This window comes from Mustela lutreola, chromosome 3 (assembly GCF_030435805.1).
Source record: "Mustela lutreola isolate mMusLut2 chromosome 3, mMusLut2.pri, whole genome shotgun sequence".
NCBI classification, from domain to species: domain Eukaryota; kingdom Metazoa; phylum Chordata; class Mammalia; order Carnivora; family Mustelidae; genus Mustela; species Mustela lutreola.
The window spans coordinates 139,911,575-139,936,308 of record NC_081292.1 but is presented as its reverse complement, the minus strand read 5'-3'; the positions used below and the strand labels follow the sequence as shown (position 1 = coordinate 139,936,308).

Genomic DNA, 24,734 nt, shown 5'->3' with positions numbered 1-24,734 from the left:
ATATGCGTCAAGCTAGACCTGCAGATACAAGTAAACAAGACAAAAAAAGAGCCTTGCACACACACTGTGTGTTGTGAAGATAGTAAACTAGTAAACAAATAAAATACTAATATTGTGACAAGGACCATTAGTAGAGATAAAGTGACATGACAGAGAGTACTAGGCAGAGGCCAGCTTTAGACAGGGAATTCAAGAGCATCCCTCTCTGAGCAGAAAACTTTTAAGTGTAGACTTACTGAAGGACTGGGTTTAACATGATCACAGAACTGAGAGAGCCCTGGAAGGTACAGCATCGCAGTGGAGGAGGGATAGAGACAAAGAAGTCAGACCGTGTTTGTAGATCACGCTCAGAACACAGTGAGAAGAGTTTGAAAATATCTGTGGAGCATTTCTAAGTAGGGAAGTTTAGATCACTCTAGCTAATAGCACTTAACAGTTTATTTTTCCTTATTTACACTAGTCCTAATAATCAGAAATAGAACATTTAACCATTCTTCAAAACCACTATTTATTACAATATCAGAATAACCTTTTCTATTTTAAAGGGTGCTATACAATTATAGCCTGTTACCTGTTGCAGTGACCTCACTAATCCCCTTTTAACCTGCTTCCATTTTCCTTTCAAAGATGTTTCTCATATTTGCTTGATTCTATCATTCAATTATATTTCTCTGAAGTACCCCTCATTTTCAAGCAATGCACACCAGAATTTGAATGTTTTAAAACAAGAAGATTCGGGGCATGTGGGTGGCTCACCCTGCTAATTAAGCATCTGAATCCAGATTTCGACTCAGATCATGATCTCAGGGTGGTGAGATTGAGCCTCCCATCAGGCTCCGTGCTCATCAGGGAATCTGCTTGAGATCCTCTCTCTTCCTCTGTCCTTCTACCCACTCCAAAAATAAATACATAAATACATAAATAAAAAAACAAGACAACTCAGCATGATGTCACTAAAACATTTATAGGTCAATAATGTACAAAACCTGAGATCCACCTTCCCCAAAAAAGATTATATTCAGAGATTATATTCCAGTCTCAGGTTCCTATTTCTGTCATCTATGTATTTATTTATATACATGTATATGACAGAGAAAAGTTGATGCAGAAAACTGGCTTGATTCTGAGCAGCTAAATTATATGTCCATATTATTTTTTCATTTCCTTATTTACAAGAGGAAGAATTTATAGCCCTTCCGTATTTCACAAGGATATCAATAATATAAAATGCTGTCATTTACTTAATTATTAATTGTCAGGCAGTGAGCTAGGCATATTATATAAATTATTTTTAATCATCCATATACCCCAAAAAGTAGATATTATACCTCCCATTTTACAGTTGAAAAAAAATCTCAGAGAGGCTGGGTGACTTGCCCAAGACTAAAATAATAAATGTTATTTTATTAAATGTTTAATAAACTGTATTTAGTTTACTAAACTTAGAAATATTTGCCATATATATATATATATATATATATATATATATATATGCCTATGAACCTCGATTTCAATTTTCTTAATAATGGAGAAGAAAGATAAAAGGAAGATAAAAAAGATAACCACACTGTATTTAAGGTCCAAAAATTACCATTCTGGGTGACTTTTTTTCACAGTTAATAATACATAGATTAACTCCAATGAATTATTAGTAATTAATTGCTTATTCTCAATACTTATGTATTTCTCAAAATTAGAAATTAAAAATGGCTTCAGGTTTCCCTGAATCAGAAAACCCTAATCTCTGATTAGAACCTCTAAATGCTCCTATTTCTCTGAATTTGAAAAGCAATTAGTCTGAACTGAAGCATCATAATTTACTCTCAGGAGAGTCTATAGATTAATTGTATTGTGAACTGCTCCTACTAAGATTTTTTTAGGTAGCCAAGCCATCCACCAAGACACTGTCTGAAGAAGTCTAAATATTTAACAAAAAGAAACTGCTGCCAGATCATCTTTATTTTCCTTAACAAAATACACACAAGAGCACAAAATTCACTTATATATCACCATTATTTTACAAGTATAAATAATGCTCAGAATTCAAGTACAGTCAAGTGCAGAGGTATTTCCTATATGTTAATATGTAAACATAAGCTAATTATATACATCATGTGCCTTTGGCCCAGCTGCAAAATAAGAAACATCAAAGAAGAAACACTGCACTTGACTGTTCAACTGCATTCTTACTGAGAATTCGTACCAATGCCTATATAGATACAGTTATAACTTTCCTACCACTTAATGTAAATGCCTAAGTAGACATCACCCCTGCAAATACCTCAAGAATTAAAATTCCATCCATTTTTGATGATGAATGATTAAAAATCTTAATTGCATTTCATTCCTTAAAATAAACACCATTAGAACTTATTCATAACCAAAGTTCTTCCTATGTCAAAATGGTATTATTTATAGGTCACACACAGAGAAAACAAGAATGCTATTCTGTTTACTTTTAGAATGGAAGAAAACATCTAATACCTGGCTAAACAGTGTGGGTCTTTATACATTCCAAAGGTTCTTACTTTACTGATATCACTTGCCTTTAATTTAACATCCAGGAGCTACAACTCTGACATATTGAAATAGCCAAGCAATCTAAATTCAAATGATATCAAGCATATATCCTTATGAGGGAAAAAAGAAAGCACCACCTAGAAAGCGATAACTGACATCAACAAGACTATAAATATCCAGTTGAAGGCACGTGGAAGCATTTACTACATGGCCATCAAAGATTCTCCACTGAGTTCAGGATTAGGAGTAGAATCAGCTCTAGGGACTGCTGATTTGGCTTCATTCATTGAGGTGTCCTCATTTTCAGCCTCTTGTTTCTCCTCTGGTTCCTCTGTGCCAGATACTTTTTCAGTCCCTTGGTCTGTCTCCTCTGTATCTGATATTTTCTCATCTGTCTGCTCTGTACTGTTATCAAGAACATCTTGTTCTTCTACAGATTCTGAAAAGATAAAGAGTCAAGACTTTAGGATTTCCAAAGTTAAAATGCTAAATGAGATAAAAGATATGCACACACACGGACAAAGAAACAGGAGAATGGTCTAATATAATCCTTAAAATCTTTTAAAATACGTACTTAACTCCCTATTACATACAAGAATTGGTGGAATGAAGGAAAAAACAACTTGGAGAAAACAAACCTATAAACATACTTTTATCTAAAGCCCTATATTTCTCTAAAATTTAGGAATTTTCACAGAATTTAGGAACCTTCCTAAAGATGCATTTAAAAGTTAAATGTCCAAATATATCAAACGAAGTCCCAACAGATTTATAAGACAACAGCCCAGTAAACAAAGCCAATGTATTAACTCCCAGATTACGTTTCCTGAAGGAGTTGTCTCCCTTGCACACAGACAACTCTGTAAACAATAAATGTATACGCCTGTGTGTGTATGCATGTGTGTGTGCATGTACAGGCAGTGCCATCTCTCACACTGATTTACCTCTCTATTATCCAAAGACTGGGATGGTCTGAATCCACCTTTTCCAAAGGCATGACAAGTTTCCCCCCATCCCTCTACAACACAAGTTCTCAGGATTTGAATCTCTGGGTCATATGCAGATTTATAAGACCAGTAAACAAAGCCAATGTATTAGCTCATAGATTATATTATATTAATATAATATACCTACAATACAAGGAAGAGAAAGGGAAGGGTCTTTTGCCCGCCTCCATAGTGGAAGCTAAGTGAGGGTCTCGGTTCCTATCTAAAAATTTACTCCTTTTAAATTTTCCTTTGAGTTTCATTAAATTCAAATCCCTTAATAATAATAACCTTACTCAGTAAAGTCCCTTTAGTTTTTTTAAGTTTAAAGAATAAAATGAGGGAAGGAATGTCAGAAGCAGAAATCTTTGGGCCTCCCAATTTCCAAGTCAAAAATAAAAATCTATCTTTTGTTTTTATAATAAATAGTAAAAAACATCCTTGCTAGGAGAAATATGGTTAAACCACATCAGCCAAACAAATAAGCAAATTTTACTATGCTCCTAGAAGATCCCTTATGATATACTACAAATGTTATTACTTCAAAAAATCTGAAGGAAAAAGCCAATCTACACTAGTAAAAAGTTCAAGTTTAGTTCATTTACAGTACAGGTCAGAGTCTTGCTAAATAAAAACAGATTTGCAAAGAAATTATGTGCTATATGCACACAAGGAAGTAGACATCTTACAAATTCATGGTTTTACCATTATCAGTTTAAATAAATACAAATTATCTAAATCTCACACACTCACGCCAAGACTTTAAAAATACTAAAAAATCAGGGCGCCTGGGTGGCTCAGTGGGTTAAAGCCTCTGCCTTTGGCTCAGGTCATGATCCCAGAGTCCTGGGATTGAGCCCCACATCAGGCTCTCTGCTTGGCGGGGAGCCTGCTTTCTCCTTTCTCTCTCTCTTTCTCTGCCTGCCTCTCTGCCTACTTGTGATCTCTATCTGTCAAATATATAAATAAATAAAATCTTTTTTAAAAAAAAGTGTAAAAGAAAAGACAATTGGAGAGTGAAGTAGCTCTTAAAAAATTAAAATTAAAAAAAATTAAAATACTAAAAAATCATTATTACTTTAAACAGACATCTTAGACTCTAGTTTACAGAATTAATTACAACCTCCTTCCCTCTTTCATATATAAAATGAAAAGCCAAAATTCCAGTCAGGGACATCCAATTTAGTGAGGTCTTACTGTATGAAAATTCATAGGATCACAAAATGTAGTGAGGAATGTTCACAAATCCTACTTGTGTCAAATGTCACAAAAATGCTATTTTTAAGTTGAACTGAAAATACACTGCAGTAATGGCATCACAGTACCACTTGGAATCTTATAAAAATCAAGGTAGAAAAGCAGTAGGTCATTTGAGTTTTGTTATTTGAATGTTCCAGTGCACAAAGGAAAAGCAGAAAGTACAAATGAAATTCTCTGGACATGTACGGATCATTTCTGCCACAAGGGCAAGCAAATTCTTCAGTGGAAAGCTTCAGGAGTCGCCAACCATTTGTAATTCTACCCTCCCAAAATTTATGCAGGGTAGAATGGTAAGAGTCAAAGTTTTCCACAACTCTCTGGCCATTGGGCAATACTGACTTGCCCAGAACTTTACAATTTGTTATATTTTAGAAAGCCTTCTGAGACAAACCAATAAAGTCCTACGAAATGAAAAGACAAAAAGCTCAGAATCTGGGACTCAACTCACCAATAAATGTGTTTAGGTGAATAGAGACTCAGATAATTAGTTATAGTCTGTCTGACCAAATGCCTCAGTACTGAACAGGAGAAATACTCAAGTTCATAGATTATCACAATAAAGCTCTGTGATGTAACTATTTTCAGAAACAGACACATCATCGGTCAAATCCAATTAAATTAAAAAACTCTGGTGTCTTGAGGCAGATAATACAAAAAGAAGTACTATGATAGTTACATTTTTAAATGCATAAAGATGAATTCTAAGAAATACTATGGGCTATCATAATTAGAAAATTATGCTTGCTTGTCAATAATTTATTTTATGTCAAAGAAAATACAGAAGACTAAAAACTGGTGAAATGATGCATAAGGCTTGAATATAATGAAAAAGCCTATTAATGACTACTTTTCTACCCCCAGATTAATCTGCAGAAAAGTCATTTTAAAAACTGTAATACTACAGAAAAACTGGTATGTGTTATGATGCCTATGAAGCAGACATCAGTCTAAATGACACAGATATTCGATTTTTGGATGCCAAACCCATTTTGTTCAAGTCATCCAAATAAGATTTAAGTGAATTAGGTGTGCAAGATTAACAGAGAATTACATGTCTAAGAACTAAAATACAGAGCTTTATAATAAGATTATTAAATGTATTCCAAAAGTATTTACTTTTCTATGGGAGAATATCATTTGCCTATTCTAATAAAAACAGCTAATTTTTTCTGTGAAGTTATAGTTTAAAATAGCTTGATGGTATAAGATAATATAATAGAAGATGTCAATATTTGGACATAAAGTCATAAGAAAGAAACCAGCACTTGTGTTCACACTAATTAAAGAGGCCTCTTCTCCCCCATGCAACATCAGTTTAAGACTAAAATTAAAACAAAGTTAACCAACGTAATACCATCAGTAAGAAAATTTTTTAAATCAACTTTGGCATCTATAATGTCAAGAAAACAATATATCACAATGTTAAAAAACAAAAATGACCTATGGAATTTGTTCCTTTTCCCACTGCTGCCCCCTGCCCCTCTCCCCAATGTTCTTTAGAGAGAAAGCTTTTTCTACCAAATTGTAAACAACTGGCTTACAGTTGTTTGGAACTGAAACTCATAAAACTGAGTATTAACTGTATAATGAATACCACTGCCTCATCTATAAACCACACACATGCAAAAACATGTATGAACATCACCTTACCTTTTAGGTTTTATTCTCTCTCTTAAAAAAATAATTTTCTTTGAAAATTCGAGAACGGTCTAGCAAAACAAATTCATGTATTTCCTTTAGAAATACATAATTTCCAAGGGGGGGGGAACTATTCTATTTAGTTTATGCCTTTGAAAATCCTTCATATTTTGGTGAATTCATTTAGATTCTTACTTTTTATTCCGTTTTACAATAACAAAAATTTGTCTTGCTTATGCATCAAACTTTTGCCTTGCTAACACATCAGTACCCACTATATGTGTAGATTATAAAACTTACCCAAAGGAGAATTTGTTCAATTAAAATGGACAGTCTGTCTTTGAACTCACAGGTCTTAAGCAAAGCAGTTTTTATGTGACTTTCTGGCTTAAGGAAAATGGCCAACTTACATTAAGGAACAAAGACATGAATCTCATCTCAAAATTTAACCCATTATGGCTCAATGAATAAAATTAATTAAATAAAAACCACCTATTAGAGAATAACTCATACTAAGCACACAGAATACTGTTTAATAGTGATACTGTTATTTACCACTGGAGAACAAATGCATTAGATAAGAAAGAAATGTCATTATCAGGCAATAATGTAAAACTATTAAGTGAAGGTGCTTCAGCAAAGCGAATCAAAAGGCCAAAAGATCTCTAGGTCTAAAACAAACAAACAAAAAGATACTATAGGCATGTTTGTATCCTGATGAAGCTATACATAATTAAATATCAATAAAGGTGTAAGCTTTTTGGATCTGGTAAATACATAATTCAACAAAATTTACATTATCAAATAGTTCAATTTCCTAGAGCATCATAACAAACAATAGTAAAAACAGAATTTTCTCTAGTTCAACATAACCTAACAGGAACAATATGTTGCTTAAAAGAAAGAAAAAAGCAAAAATCAGATTACAAAAATAAATTTCACCTTATATAAATTTTACTTGCTATTTTTGGTATTTTTTATTTTTTTCCTTTTTTATTTATATTTAATTAGCCAACATATAGTACATCATGAGTTTCAGATATAGTACAGCATTAGTTTCATCACTAGTTCAATAACTCATCTGTTGCATATAACACCCAATGCTCATAAGAGCACATGCACTCCTTAATGCAATGCCCATCACTTAATTACCCCATATTTTTGATAGTATTGATTAAATGCCATAGGTTTTATTATTAGAAAATTATTTCCAGTTGAATAAAAGCTATCTTTTTTAAAAATAATTATATAAGATCTAGACAAATACAACTGAATAATTAAAACAATACTAACATTTTTCAAACATGGTAGCCTAAAATCACTCTATAGGTATGCTAACAATGTAGAAACCTCCTATTCTAAGTATTTATCATAGTTAACAAAAAAGAATGCTACATATCAATTATTTTGGAAAGCATATATTAGGAAAGCAAAACTGATAAAGCACTTTAATGTGGCTTAGCAGAGATTCACTACTCAGCCATAAAAAAACCAAATAACTTAAAAGTAGTTCATTACTTTGGCATACCATATCTAGTATGCTCTTACATAAAAAGAGAATCCATAATCCTAATTTCTTGTGTTTCTTTTTTTTTTTTTTTTTTTTGGATCTCATTTATTTATTTGACAGAGAGATAGAGAGCACAAGTAGGCAGAGTGACAGGCAGAGGGAGAGGGAGAAGCAGGCTCTCTGCTGAGCAGGGAGCCCGATATGGGGGTCAATCCCAGGACCCTGGGATCATGACCTGAGCCGAAGGCAGATGCTTAACTAATTAAACCACCCAAGTGTCCCTTGTATTTCTTTTATACAGTATTACCAAAGCATCTGGATACACAGTTCTAGAAGAAAATTACAGGAATCCAAATGAGTAATTAATAGGAGAAATTTTCTAGGTCTCCCTCTTTGATGAAAACTCCAATATCTCTTAAGTTGTTCTAAAGAGTGATCCAAAAGCCTTGTGTCTCATCCTAAATGCAAAATCTTACACTAGCAGAATCAAGACAAAACTCAAAGTCTTGCATCATAGTTCTTTTTTAAAAAGGTTGCTTCTAATGATTCAAGATTATTCATATAAGCAGATACAGAATATTTGTTGAAAGGAAAATTCAGATGGAAGAGAGCTATCTTTTTGTTTCCTCTGTGACTTCAATAACCTAATCTCTACAGTTTCTGCCACTATCAAGGAGCTATTTCACTACTTTAAAAAATATAAAAATTGGATGCCTTGGTGGCTCAGTCAGCTAAGTATCTGCCTTCGGCTCAGATCATGATCGCAGGATCCTGGGATCGAGTCCCACATCGGGCTCCCTGCCCAGCAGGGATCTGCTTTTCCCTCTGCCCCACCCGCCACTTGTGTTTGCTTTCTCTCTCTCTCTTTCAAAAATAAATAAAATCTTTAATTTTATTATGTAAATTTATATTTATATTTTATTTATTTATTTTTTTTATTATATTATATAAATTATATAAATTTTTATATATTAAATATATAATATATAATAATGTATTATATACAAAATATATAATTGATATATAATACATATATAAAAACTTCCCAGCATTTATATATTTATATATTTTATTATTTATAAAAAATAAATTTATTTATTATATATTATGTTATATATATGTATCACGAACGCAGAAATCAGAAATCTAAGACCTTGCTTACACTGGCTGTCAGTATAGAGAGATGACTAAGATGATACGGTCTTACTTAATAGTTCAGTATAATAATCATAAAGGTATGCCACCAGTGTTCAAAACAAATGCAGCTTCATCTTTCACGAGAATACTTGCTTATTACTTGGAAATGGTAACTATATCATAGTGGTGAGACAGTAGTCTTGGAGAAAAGTTTCAATCTTCTGAAAGCTAAAGTAAAAGGTTCTCAGCCTTTTTGATGAATCCAAGGAGAACTATGAAAAAGTTACTACTCCAAAGACTATTTTAGCCAATGTAATTGTTTCTTCCGTTCCTTGCCCTACAGAGTTGTTAGACCCTGCCTCTGATTTTGTCTTCACCTATTAATATTACCTTATTAGGGCTGAGTTTGAGCCAGTTAGACTTCGTTCTGGAGATTTCAGATAGAAAATGTGACATCGGGGGTATTGTTCCTCCTAGATTTGATGAGAAGGAAAGGTATCGCTAGGTGCTGTTTGCTAACTATTCATCTCAATCTTAGCAGAAGACACTAAAGCATGGGACTCTTTACCAAGACTTTTATTTTGTTGGCTGTTTTCCTCCCTCCCTCCCTCCCCGCCTCCTTCCCTGTTTTTTCTTCCCTTTTCTTTTCCCATCCCCTTTCCTTCTCCCTTTCCCCTTTCCTTTCCTTTCTTCCTTCCTTCTTATTAGCTTTCAAATATTCACTTTAGCTTTTAATAAGCAAGTTTACTCATGGAAAGGACTTCAATTTTTCTTCTAGGAATCTTCACTATGAAATTCTTTCGTTTTCTGTCCCAAAAGGCAGCAATAGCAAGGCAGGTGGTTTGCATGTGACAGCATGCAGCTCAGAGCATGACTTAAGCAGAAGAAAACTTGTGATTATGTTTGGAGTTGATGTCGCAGACTTGGAGAAGGTAAAGGTATTGATTCCATGTTGAAAGAACAAGGGCTTTCTGTCATGACTATCTGTGTTCAAATTCATTTTGATAAATGTTAGTAAGCCAAAAGCCAAGCCCAAATCAACACACACATTTTAGGTTCACTCTTCAAGTTAAAAAAAGAAAAAAGGTTCTCAAATTTTCATACTAAACTTCTCATATCTAAAAATTCACTGTCTCATGTCATTCTCAGTTAAAGCAATTTTTTCACTACTCAGCACTTGTATAAAGAACTCAAATATATATAAATGAGAATTCCTAGAAATTAAAAGGATGATAAACTATGTGAACTAAACTTCTAATATGGATTTTTTTTCTATATCAGGCATAGCACCAAAATATCATGGCCTGAGCCATAATTTTAGCATCTTCATCCTTCAGAGCTGCTCAACAAACATCACCCCACCTAAGATTAACAGAAATAGTTGGCAATTAATAGTCAGATCTTCCAACTCTTCCCCATTTTTTCATGATTCTTCCTCAAGTCATAAAACAGAATTAGAAGACGAGTTCCAAAAACCAATGAATTCTGATAAATTTTATTTCTCTAAAATAAGGTTGTTTTACATCAAAGGCATCCATTATCAACATTAATCTTGCAGACCCCAAAAAACTGTTTCAAAGGACTACCAGTCCTATCAACATAGTTATCCCATCAATACAAGGATGACTTTCTGATTCCAAAGTTTCCTGCTTCCAGTAACCTTACCAATTCCAGTGGTAGGCACAAACCTATTTCACCAATGTTAATTATAAATCTTATCAGAATTTTAGTCTTATAAGTAGTTGCATAATTCTTATAATCTGCTTCACTTAAATAAATTGAAAAAATGATTCCATGAAAACACTACTAGTCCAATCTCCCAACAGTTACATGAAGATGTCACTACAAAAACAATGTTTACCTAGCTGTTGCTAGATGCTGCTTAGCACAGTATAACCAACATTTTAAAACTGAAGCACATTAGATCAATCACACAGGAGGCTAGAGTTTCAGAGCCATAGCTGATACGTGCATAATAAATTATGCATAATTTATGCATAAATTAATCCATTCTTACCTAAAAGCATTATGCTTTTATTATTAAATAGCAAACATTATTAAGAGGCATAACTTTTTAATTAACATATTCATACCTTCACTGATCTGGTTCTCTGATGAAATCACACTTCTTGAGGGCAAAGGATCAACTGAACTTGAGCTTTCCACTGCCTGCCTCTTCTCAAAACTAAACTCTGGAAGTCTTGGAGCCTGAGGTCTAGTTTTTCTTGCAGGATTCAAGAAAAAACAGTAGGCACATCTAAAAGCTGCAGAGAATTAAACACACACACACACACACACAAACCAAAATAAATTCAAGGATTAATGAGATAATTTTCAATATTACTTTTGCAAAGTAGTCAAAGAACCCTTCAAAAATTACTTATCCCTTGAGAAATTACTTCTGGTTTTAATAATATGGCAGGTGCTCTCCAAAAGCTAATTTTCAAGCACCTTTTCTAATTACTATTAGAATTAGAATATTAATTTTAAAACAGAAAAGATCCTAAGTTACACGGCAGGTTATCTAATAGCAAAACAATCTATACTAATCTAAAATGTATTACAGAAATTTCACTTCTAGTCACTACAATCATTAGGTATTTTAAAATCCAGAACCCTGCTCACTTGCCTGAGAAAATGTAGCATAATTAATTAAGTGCAATATTTTTTTAATAGTAGCTGCACATGAGAATCATCTGAGGTACTTCAAAAAAAAGCCTGTCCCCCTCCCCTCAGACTAATTAAAACAGAAAAACAGACTCTTCGTAGGCATGATAATATTATTATTTTTTTTAAATTTGACAGAGAGAGAGTGAGTTCACAAGTAGGCAGACAGAGAGAAAGGGGGAAGCAGGCTCCCCACTGAGCAGAGAGTCTAATGAGCGGCTCGATCCCAGGACCCTGAGATCATGACCTGAGCCAAAGGCAGAGGCTTAACCCACTGAGCCACCCAAGCACCCCTAGACATGATAATCTTTAAAAGTGCTTCAGGTGATTCTGATACACAGTGAAGTTTGAGAAAACTGACCTAGAAGTTGTACACTGTATGAGAAAAACAACTGCATTGTTTTTCCTGCTTGGCTCTGTGTTCTAAAATAAGAACAATATGCCTGAAAAATACATACAGGGATAGCACCTAAAACAATGTGACATTATATAGGAACTGGCACAGAATGAAATATTTAAGAGTAACATATTTAAATCTAACTGCCCAATAATTCTTACCAATGTATTCAAATTCTTCTTTCAAAGCCATGCCATTATGAGAAAAACACTGCTGACATATAAGGGCATACCTATACGAAAAGGAAAAATGAACATGTCAGTTACAAATGCAGACAAATCCCATGGAAAGGTTACTTTAGCCATCTCAGCTAACTTATATTTTTAGCATAGCAGAATATGTTGTAACAGTTTAGATGTTCCTTACTAAACAATGAACAATACTCTTTAAATATAACAGTCAAAATTTCAGCCCTTTTAAAATATAATTTATACATCAAATTAAAAACAAACTAAGCAAAGTTAAAAGAATATGTCCTTACTAAGTTAAAAGAAACATATCCGATGACAGAACACTTAAATTTGAGTTACTTCCTGACATGTATTTCTGGGGATGACAGACCCCAAATCTGTGGCTAGATACGACTGGAAAAGATAGAACTCCTTAGAGATTCACAATGAATGTTACTAAAACCTCTGAGAAGTCTGTATAAAGAAATGAATTTAATTTGCTTAGTCCAATCCAAAGGTTAACTTCACATATATCATGATTTCTATACCTATCCCAGTTATACATCTTCCTCATTTTCTATTTATATACTCTCTCTGTTCTCTGTGTACACGCTTAAAAATACTTGGCCCTATGAAACAACTTGTCTGTTTTGAATAATATACAATTTATAACTGTATATTATATATACATATATAATTTATAATTATATATATAATATATATATGGGGCAAATATATAATTTATAATTATATATGTATATATAATTATATATACTATATATAATTTATAATACTAACATTAAATATATCTAATATATACATATAATTTATAATACTAACATTAAATTCAGTCCTTTTATTAAAATGATAATATTCACCATAACCTTGTCAATATCTACTCAACTATCCTAAGTATTTTTTAGAAGTCTACACTATCACAGTTGCTCTGCTCACATTATCCCTATCTTCTTCAGGTTATTATAAAAATTAAATAAGACAATAAGTGGAAAAGCATTTTGAGAACTAAAAATGTCAAAACATATGTAAATTGTCTTCATCGTTATTAAAATAATCACCATCACCAATTCCAGTACTGACATCTATAAAACTCCATTTCTTACAGACTACCAAGTTTTTACTATTTGTTTGCTCTTCAAGCTTAAGTTTCATGAAATGACACAGTTTCTCTAAAAATAATGTCATACACACTGAAAAAATAAAATAAAATTTTAAAAATAAATAATTTTTAAATAAATAATTTTTTAAATAAATTATTTAAATAAATTTATTTAAATAAATAAATTATTAAAAATAAATAATTTTTAAAATGTCATACAATATTATTTTGTTTTCTCTATATATTTTGCTATATTTTAATCTAGATACTTTATCTAAATTCTTACTGAAAAACAACTGAATATTACTCTTTGCAGGGCTATAAAATATTCTATTATGTTCTAAAATCAGGAAATAGGAGCCACAGAACTGTAGAACATCTACTGCATACACACACACATGCGCCCTGACCAATAAACTTTTTCCTCATTTTTTTTATCTACCACTGTAATAAGCATACCTGTTCTGTGGACCATCACCAACTAAATATTCAACAATTCTATCCAGAGCACCTCGTTCTCGCGGGAGAATGGGCCTTGCTAAAGGTGGACCCGGAGGATGAAGACCTAGTAAATAAAGAAATATTTATGCATTTGTATAAAATAAATTTAAATTTTAATTCAGTTACCAAGTACTACCCATGCTTGTCAGAACTTTTGAAAGATTTTAACAAAAGAAAAATACATCTCTTTAAAGCATTCAAGTTTTCATTAAAAATATTATACTACATGGGGCGCCTGGGTGGCTCAGTGGGTTAGGCCGCTGCCTTCGGCTCAGGTCATGGTCTCAGAGTCCTGGGATCGAGTCCCACATCGGGCTCTCTGCTCAGCGGGGAGCTTGCTTCCTCCTCTCTCTCTGCCTGCCTCTCTGCCTAACTTGTGATCTCTCTCTCTGTCAAATAAATAAATAAATAAATCTTAAAAAAAAAAAAAAAACACTCTCATCTCCTTCAAATATAAAAAAAAAAAAATATTATACTACAAAAAAATGTTAAATTAAGTTCTAGATCAAAACCATCAACATAAACTATTAAGAAATGAAACTATGTTGGGCTCTGTACAAACTAATTTTTTTTCATTTTATTTTATTTCTTTTCAGTGTTCCAGAATTCATTGTTTATGCACCACGCCCAGTGCTCCATGCAATATGTGCCCTCCATAATACCCACCACCAGGCTCACCCACCCGCCTCCCAAACTAATATTTTTAAGTGCCCACACTCTTATTAAGAGGGCATTTGTCGTGAAGAGAACTGGGTGTTGTATATAAGTGACAAATCACTGAATTCAATTCCTGAATTCTACTGAATTGCACTGCATGTTAACTAAAACTTAAAAAATAATTTAAAAATAATTTTAAAATTTAAAAATATGTATATACATGTATGGATAGATAAAACTAAATATATTTTTGTAGGATTATACAAGTAATAGGACATTTTAAAGGACATATAAATAAATAAATAAATAAAATGTTCAGACTCTTAAAATCTTATGTAATAACAAATTAGAAAATTAGGGGACTTCTATTTGGGGCAATAATAGAGTCACGGGGTCAAATTTACCTTCCCACCTAAATTAACTAAAATACTGTGCAAAATATATCATGAAACATTTTTTAAGACACTGGGTATCAAACAATGTAGGATAAAGATCCCCAAGAGACCAAAAGAGAATAAGAGGAGTCCTGTAACTGCTCCAGCCTGTTGCCTGGAGAAAATTTCCAGGCAAAAGCTCAGGAAAGGTAAGTCAGCTCAGATGTATAAGCATCCCTGAGTTTGAGGAGATAAAGCTAAAACTCTGGGGAGACCAAGTCAGGTTCATAGAAAGAGAATGCAGAGTGCAAGAACACCAAAGATCTACAGAGGAGCCCCAAGACTGTTCAACATCTTACTGGCTAGTGCACGTGTATATTGAAACCGTCTGAGTACACAGAAAAAACTGCCCCCAAATATTAGAGGTAATAGTGTTCACATGGAGCCCAAGTGCTGCATGTTCTCACCAGCCAAAGTGGAAAACATCATAACTCACAGGTTACTGGATTATGTAGTCAGAGGACCTTTGTATAAGGACATAAAAACATCCAGCATTCAATAAGATAAAATTTGTAATGCCTGATATCAGATGAAAAATTATTAGACATGCAAATAAGCAGGAAAATAAAACCCACAAGAAAAATCAACCAAAAATGACCTAGAAATGACAGTTTATAGAATTAATATACAAATATATTAAAACATTTATTATGACCACATTCGATATGATTGAGAATCTAGAGGAAAGATTCACTGTGGTAGTCAAGACATGGAAAAAAATTCAAAAGACCCAGACCTAACTTCTATAGATGAATACTACAATGTCTAGAGTGAAAAATCTGCAGATGAGATGAATAGCTGTTTGGACATTATAGGGTGTGCGGAAGTAAACTTGAAGAGACAGTAATAGAAACCATACATAATGAAACACAAAGGAAAGCCTAAAAAATTTTTAAATAAATTATCAGCAAGCCGTGGAACAACAATAAGCAGCCTAATATAGATATAACTGGAGTCTATAAAGGGGGAAAAGAAAACAATACTTGAGGAAATTATGCACAAAAATTTTCCAAATTTGATGAAATCTATAAACCCACAAATCCAAGAATATCAACAAACCCTAAGCACAAGAAACATAATTTTGCACCAAGGCACAGACAATCAAATTACTTAAAACCAGTGATCAAGAGAAAATCATAGCATAGTCAGAAAAAGATATATTTTATACAGAGAAACAGAGGTAAGAATGACAGATTTCTCACCAGAAAATAAGCAAACCAAAAGAGAGTGAAGCAAAGAACACTATCACTTAGAGTTCTGTATTAATAAAAATATCTTTTAAAAATGAAAGCAAGGGTGCCTCGGTGGTTCAATGGGTTAAAGCCTCTGCCTTCAGCTCAGGTCATGATCTCAGGGTCCTGGGATCAAGACCTGCATAGGGCTCTCTGTTCCGCAGGGAGCCTGCTTCCCCCCTCTTTCTGCCTATCTCTCTGCCTGCCTACTTGTGATCTCTGCCGGTCAAATAAATAAATAAAATCTTTTTTAAAAAGAAAAGAAAAATGAAGGCTTTTCAGCATACAAAACTGAAAGAATTCATCATTAGCAGAACTGCACTATAAAAATGTTAAAAGACAGAAAAATGACACCACACAGAAAGAGGTAGTACAAAGGAAACAACTGAAATGGTTACCATGTGGGTAAATATCCAAAACTCTTAAAAAATAATTGATAGCTTAAAGGAAAAATAATCATTGTTGTAGGGTTTATTAAGTATATTGAAGTAAAATGTAAGGCAACATGCACAAAGGCCAAGAGAGGAGAAATGTAAATATACTGTTGTCAGATTCTCAAACTGTTTGTGAGCTGGTGTTATATTACTTGAAGATAAACTGTCGTAAGTTAAAGAAATACACTGCAAACCCCAAAAGACCCACTAATATGAAAAAGCAATATAGCTAGTTAGGCAATGAAAAAAGATAAAATACAAGATTTAAACTCAGACTCAAATATACCAATCCTGTTAAACGTACATAGTCTGAACATCCTCATTATTGAGCCACAAACTGTCAGAATAAAAAAACAAGATCTGATATATGTTGCTTACAAGAAAAAAATTCAATACAAAGACACAAATACGTTGAAAATAAATGACAAAGGGGCATCTGGGTGGCTCAGCTGACTGGGCTTCCAACACTTGGATTCAGCTCAGATTGCGATCTCAGGGTTGTGGGCTTGAGACCCATGGTAGGCTCCACACTCAGTGTAGAGTCCCCTTGGCACTCTCTCTCCCTCTGTCCCTCCCCCTACTCGTGTTCTCCCACTCCCTCTAAAATAAATAAATTATTTAAAAGTAATAATAAACAAATGATATAAACTATATATAAATAAATATACTAACACTAATCAAAAGAAATCTGGAGTATCTGTATTAACAGACTTCAGAGCAAACAATACTATCAGAGATAAAAACAATAATTTTATAATGACAAAGGAGTCAATTCATCAAGCGAGCATAATAATTCTAAATATATATATGTGTCATAGGAGAGCATCAAAACACATAAAGCAAAAAATTAACAGAAACTACAAACATAGACACATATCTACACTGTGTGTGTATATATGTTGTATATATGTTATATATATATATATACTTGTGTATATATATACAAGACTACAGACATATTTATATATATGCACACACAATAGTACAGTTGGAGATTTCAACAGCTTCCTCTTAATAACTAAAGGAATAAACACAGAAATCAGTAATGATATAGAAGACCTGAACAACACTATGTGCTACCACCTTATCCTGACATTTATAGCCACTCTATCCCAACAGGAACAGAATATAAATATTCAAGTAAATATAAAACATTTAACAAGACGGATGATATTCTGAGACATAAAACAAGCCTCAGTACACTTAAGAAGATTTAAACAATACATAGTTATGTTTTCTGACCATGACAGAATTGAATTAGAAATTAGCAACAGAAAGACATTAAGAAAATCTCTAAATATTTGGAGACTAACTGACATCCATTTAAATAACCAAGGATGCAAAGAAAAATTAAAATGGAAGTCAGAAAGTATTTAATGAAAAAACAATATACCAAACTTATGATACACAGCTAAAGCAGTAGGTAAAGGGAAATTTATAACACTAAAACATCTATAAAAGAGGATAAATCTAAAATTTATGAATTCAGCTTCCACCTTAAGAAATTAAAAAGGAAGAGCAAATGAAACCCAAGATAAACAGGATTAAAGAATAATAAAGAGTAAAAATAAAATATAAAATACAAAAATAGAGAAAATCTGGTTCTTTTGAGAATATCAAAACTGATAAACCTCTAGTCAGATTAAACAGGAGGAAAAAAAGGGAAGATAAAAAATACTAATATCAGGAATGAGAGAAATGGCATAAATCTAAATTGTTTACAAGTATATTATAAGTAATTTTATGCCAATATACTCAAAAGTTGCATGAAATAGAGAAATCCTTTGAAAGACTAGCAAATTACCACAGGTTACTCAACAAGAAATAATTATTCAACATGCTAAAATTTATAAAGAACTTTTTATTATCTATATTCCTAAGAGATAATAGTCTGTAGATTTTGTTCTATTGAATTTTTAGTTAAAAACAAATAAAAAAATAATACAACCTTCCACAAAGAAAACACCAGACCCAGATGCTTCCACCTGCAAATTCTACCAAACATTTAAGGAAAAAATAATATAAATTCTACACAAAACTTTCTGTAAAATTGAAGATGAGAGACTACCTTCTTATACCTTTGATACCCAAACCAGAAAAAAGACACTGCAAGAGAAAAAAAAAAACAAAAAAACAAAAACAAAAAAACTACAGACCAATATCCTTAAGGAATATTGATGTAAACATTTTTAACTTGATGTAAACATTTACTAACTTTTAGTAAATCAAACCCAACAATATATACAAAAATTAAAACACCATGACTAAGTCATGTAGTCATGACTAAATCAATGTATTTCACTATATTAATAGATGTTAAAACAAAAAATAAACTAAAACCCTATATGAGCATCTCAATAAATACATTAAAAATGTAAACATTTTTAACTTGATGTAAACATTTACTAACTTTTAGTAAATCAAACCCAACAATATATACAAAAATTAAAACACCATGACTAAGTCATTTAGTCATGACTAAATCAATGTATTTCACTATATTAATAGATGTTAAAACAAAAAATAAACTAAAACCCTATATGAGCATCTCAATAAATACATTAAAAATGTTTGATAAAATCCACCCTCCCTTACTGAAAAAAATTTTCAGCTAATTAGAAATTGAAGGGTACTTCCTCAACCTGATAAAAGCTATCTATGTAAAACAAAATAACAACAAACCCTACAGCTAACACCAGGCTGAATGGTGAAAAGGTAACCACTTTCCTCCTAAGATCAGCAATAAGGAAGAAGGTCTGCTTTTCCACTTCTTCTTTTTTTTTTTTAAGATTTTATTTATTTTTTAAATTTTATTTATTTGACAGACAGAGATCATAAGTAGGCAGCGGCAGGCAGAGAGAGGAGGAAGCAGGCTCCCCGCTGAGCAGAGAGCCTGATGCGGGGCTGGATCCCAGGACCTGGGACCATGACCTGAGCCAAAGGCAGAGGCCTTAACCCACTGAGCCACCCAGGCGTCCCTTAAAGATTTTATTTTTAAGTAATCCCTACACCCAAAGTTGGGCTTAAACTCATAACCCCAAGATGAAGCATGACAAGCTCCAACTGAGCCCGAAAGGCTCCCCTATTTTTGCCACCTCTATTCAACATTTTACCAAAGGTTCTAGCTTGTGTAATCAGCAAGAATGAGAAATAAAGGAGCCCAGATTAGAAAAATTATCTTTATTCACAATGTGATAGTCTATGGAAAATACTATAAAATCTACTAAAAAACTAATAAAAAACTAATAAGTTTAGAAAGATTATATAAGACTAATATACAAAAATCAATTGTATTTCTAAGTATATTAGCAATGAATAACTGGAGATAGTAAAACAAAGCCATTTGCAATAGGCTCAAGAAGTGTAAATAATTATATACACATATAACCAAGAAAATGTGTAAAATCTATATACTGCACACTACAAAACACTGCTAAGAAAAACTGAAGATCTAACTAAAAAGATATACTGTCTTCATGTCATAAACTAGGCAATATCAGAAGAGACAAATGGAGAGAGGAAGAATAATCTAGTTTTAATTAATGATTTACATCATATAAAAATATTAACAAAAATAAAGAGTTATAAATTGTAACTCCACAATCTTTGAAAACTGAGAAAGAACTGTTTGTAGGAGATACTCTGAACTAAGTGTCAACACAGAAGACAGCACTGAGAAGAAAGTGAGAGAATAAAATAAGTAAGTGATGTTTGCCTCTATAAAGCAAGGCAGGATAAACAATAAGAGAGGCAGCAATAAAGGTTTACACAGAGACCTCATAGAAAGACTTTGCAACAAAAAGAGCCCTTATAGGATTAAGCCTTACAGTATAAGGATACAAGGTTTTCAAAAAACCTGTGACAAAACTTTAAAGTACTCAAGAATAGTTTCAGAGTAGCAATGCTGTATTAATATTTTAAAGGCTAATAAAAAGAGATGTGCCTTGTAAATAATCACAAACCTAAAAGTTGTTGCCATCTAAAAAAGGGCAAATGATGTCAAAATTTTAACAATTAACAAATGAAATTTAGGTTTTAGAATAAGTTCTTTGTATAACAAATCAAGAACATTTTTCAGATTTCATCAGATAAGTTGTGAGTTTACTTGTATTAACAACATTCAATCATTTACAATCAAAAAATAAATTTGAATGCAGACATTAAGTGTCATCCCCCATTATCAAATTTTCAACTTGAATAAGTAAGCCAAATGATATTTTGAAAGCATTTAAGTCAATTTCACTTTTGCTGGAATATTTAACTTCTGAATGTTTAAAATGAAAATGTCCATAAAGGAATCTGGATACATAAAACAACAGATTTCATAAAAATATCTTAAATGCTGTGCATACTAATAACTTTTAAAATAACATATCCTCATTATCTATGCCATTACAGATAACAGTAATTAATACAAACATCAAGAACAATCATTGTAGGAATACTGGTCATTTTTACACAGCTTGGCAAATTATCAAGTACCTGCTGGTTATTAATTTTCAAACATATGGGAGCCCTGTGGTAATACACATTAAATTGATTCTCTTCCACAAATATGGCATAATGAAAAAATGAATTATTAATCTTCTCTATAAGAAATCATTTAACTCATTCATATTTTTGGCAATGCACAACTTAGGTCTTTTACATGGAAAATGAATTAAAAACTTTAGTAAAATATGTTTTATTTACATGATCATGAAATTTAGGCCATTTTTCCCTCTACAGCCCTATTCTTTATGTGCAATACAGTTTTTATTACTTTATACAAGTTGCTAAACTTTGATTTCCTTAAAACTCAGATACACAAATGTACATAATTCACGCATTCTCACACAAAAAAAGTTCTTCCATTAAACCACTAAGAACTTCACAAATTATGGGTATATCAAATAACAAGAGAAAGATAAATAATTTTCAATCAACTTAATTTTTCTCAATTTCACAAAATATATGGCTGCCTTAAGTGACATCATTATATGCCAAGTTTACAAGCACTTTTTTCAATAACTACTTTAAAAGTTATGTACATTTCATTTGTAGCCAGATTTAATTTGTTTATAAATTAATAGTTTTTTAGTTTTCTAAAATCTTATGCTCCTTTTCTTTAAAGGAAAAGCAGGGGGAAAAAAACACTCTTACAGTAACATTTAGATTGTTTTTATTATAAGTGCCCTGAATACCTGATATCAACTACTGACTAGCCTCAAAATCATTATAAATTATGTTAGTAATTAGTCATGAAATAATAAGGTAATTTAAATTAGAATTAAATATCCTAAAATAAGTAAATATAAATTTACTATCATATTCAAGAACTGACATGGAAATTTATACAAAATAATGTAATCTGCTGAAGTATTAGACTTCCATGTCCCATTACACTCCAAAATAAAGTGGCAGGGTAATATAATCAATTACACTCCCAAAATGTGATCTTCCCCTAGAGATTACCTTGAAAAAAGAGATCTACATTGAAAAAAGAGAATCCAAAGAAATGAAATAGAAAAGGCAGTTGTTAATTTAATAGAACTTTATGCTAAAGTAGCTGTCAGAAAATACTAAGGTCTGACAGCTTAATAAGAGAAAAATCGAGGGATGCCTGGGTGGCCCAGTGGGTTAAGCCGCTGCCTTCGGCTCAGGTCATGATCTCAGGGTCCTGGGATTGAGCCCACATCAGGCTCTCTGCTCAGCGGGGAGCCTGCTTCCCCTTCTCTCTCTGCCTGCCTGCCTGTCTGCCTACTTATGATCTCTCTCTCTCTCACTCTCTGTCAAATAAATAAATAAAATCTTAAAAAAAAAAAAAAGAAAAGAAAAGAAAAAGAAAAATCTACCAGCCAATATTAACAACAATAGTATTGTATACCACAATACAGAAATAGTCTTCCTGGAATATGTTGTCATGCTTAAAAATATATGTGAAGAGCTTAGCAAAAAGCATGAATATATTCCAGAAGTGTTCTCTTCTATTCCCATTTTATATAAATCTGGAGCCATTCTAAAGCAGAATATAAAAAGATATGCTATACCGTTGACTACAGAATACTACAAAGTTTTATTGCCATTTAAACAAAGAAGCCATAACAGTTAAATGAGCTCAAGAAATAGGTTTCAGTATCACAAGGTGCCAGCTGTAAAGAGTTATGGCTAATTGAATATGGAACTCCTGCTTAATCAGATAACTGCTCTGCTATTTCCAAATGAAATGCCATTTCCATACTGCCTGAAAATGGCCCATTTTATTGGTAACCAGAGAAAACAATATAAACTGTAAATAACATTAAGTGCTCTGTTTACCCATTCCAGGCACTGAAGTAGCAGGGGATCCAAGACGTCTTGGTAACACATTTGATGATAGGACTGGAGTAACAGTTCTTTCTGGGGGTCCACCAGGGGCTGAACTATCCTTTGGTGGTCCGGGAGATACTGGAACTTGTGGAGGAGGGCCCTGGCTAGAGCTTGGTGGTGTTGGAGAAAGGTTTCTCTGAGCTGCAGTCCGCTGACGAATCTCTGAGAATAAGAATTAAAAAGTGCATTTTGATTTCATATCCGTAAGGGCCAATACCACAAAATGATTCATGTTTAATAAAGTTCTGTAGCACCAGAAATCATCTGTAGGGTCAAAACTTCTGATAATAAAAAGTTTGTAAGATGTGACATTGAAAACTGACTATAATGGATTACTCTGTTTCTGATCCTACACTTCCAACTACATATAACAAAAGTCTTGATCTAAGTCTATCTACAAATACCACTTTTCAAAATAAATTCAAATAAAATAAAATCATCACCCAATTATGTGTGATGCCTTTTTATGGTAAACTTTCATAATTTATGATAAAGAAAAGTAAGTTTATCAGAATTTGTGAAAACTCTGATGAAAATGGCAGCTTTCTTCAAGATAAGAAAAATGTTAACTCTAAGATATGAGTGAATAAGTATATTCTGGAATTATGAAATAATTTATGAGGTACTTAATTTAAGCAGTCATGGAAATGCTGAAAAAGTAGTCTTTACTATTAGGTACTATTCCCAATCTCCTTTATACTCTTACTGTCTTTTTGGTAATTTTTTTTTGCCAATACATTCAGTAAAGGAAAACTTCCACTCTGCATAAACAGTATCATCATAAATAAATCTTATCTTTTAGTTGCAGAAATTACAAGATTTTCTGTAACAGGGGCTGGTAAATGTGCCAAATCCAGGCCCCCACCCCTTTTTTTTAGTTTTATTAAAACACGACAATGCTTTTTTGTTTATATATTGTCTATAGCTGCTGGAGAAGAGCTGTAAGAAGATTTCTTTACAAGAAATCATATGGCTGTCAGAGTCATTTACTGTATTTACTGTCTGACCCTTTATAAAAAGTTTCATGATCCCCTACTCCATAAAACAAAATTCAATTCTATCATTTCCCCTTCCCACCAATACCTTATTTGAATGTTGATGGTAAGATCTCAAGAAGTGCTTATTACTTTTTTTTGTTTTGTTTTTTTAATTTTTTTTTTTTAATTTGACAGAGAGAAATCACAAGTAGATGGAGAGGCAGGCAGAAAGAGAGAGAGGGAAGCAGGCTCCCTGCTGAGCAGAGAGCCCGATGCGGGACTCGATCCCAGGACCCCGAGATCATGACCCGAGCCGAAGGCAGCGGTTTAACCCACTGAGCCACCCAGGCGCCCTGCTTATTACTTTTTAATTCTACATATTAACTAAAATTATCACAAATCCTGAAACAGTAGGCTGATACTAAACAAGTTAAATTTTAATTGGCATGAATGGTAAAACTGCATACATCCAGAAGCAAAATATTTTAAATTTGGACTCTATTTGACAGTTAAAGATTTTCATGAAAAGTTCACTGCAACTAAAAGTACAGCTCTAGCATCAGGCTTTAGTTTACTACAACTTGGCAGAAAAGTTTGGTTAGAATCTGGCTGTAGCTTACAGCATTATAAGACTTCAGATGGGCTAACGTCATTAACATCTATCTGTAAATTAAGGATAATAATATTAACTAATAGAACTGTTACAAGGGTTAAATGATGTCTGTATTGATAGTTCACATTTATCAAAT

General features: G+C 32.6%; 1 protein-coding gene across 5 annotated transcripts in view; it reads right to left on the bottom strand.

Annotated features, from left to right (window-relative positions):
• Positions 1 to 1,941: 1,941 nt before the first annotated feature.
• LNPK (lunapark, ER junction formation factor) overlaps positions 1,942 to 24,734 on the bottom strand; it is an 83,750-nt gene continuing 60,957 nt past the window's right edge. For 4 of the 5 annotated variants that reach the window (XM_059166975.1, XM_059166978.1, XM_059166974.1 and 1 more), the window contains 5 exons: positions 22,958 to 23,170; positions 13,862 to 13,967; positions 12,277 to 12,347; positions 11,145 to 11,315; positions 1,942 to 2,959 (listed from right to left, as the gene is read on the bottom strand). In XM_059166975.1, coding sequence (XP_059022958.1) covers positions 2,724 to 2,959; positions 11,145 to 11,315; positions 12,277 to 12,347; positions 13,862 to 13,967; positions 22,958 to 23,170 — 797 coding nt within the window. In that variant the 3' untranslated portion in view covers positions 1,942 to 2,723. Of the gene's footprint in view, positions 2,960 to 9,441; positions 9,525 to 11,144; positions 11,316 to 12,276; positions 12,348 to 13,861; positions 13,968 to 22,957; positions 23,171 to 24,734 lie in introns of all 5 variants that reach the window. The other variant, XM_059166976.1, reaches the window with a different exon arrangement.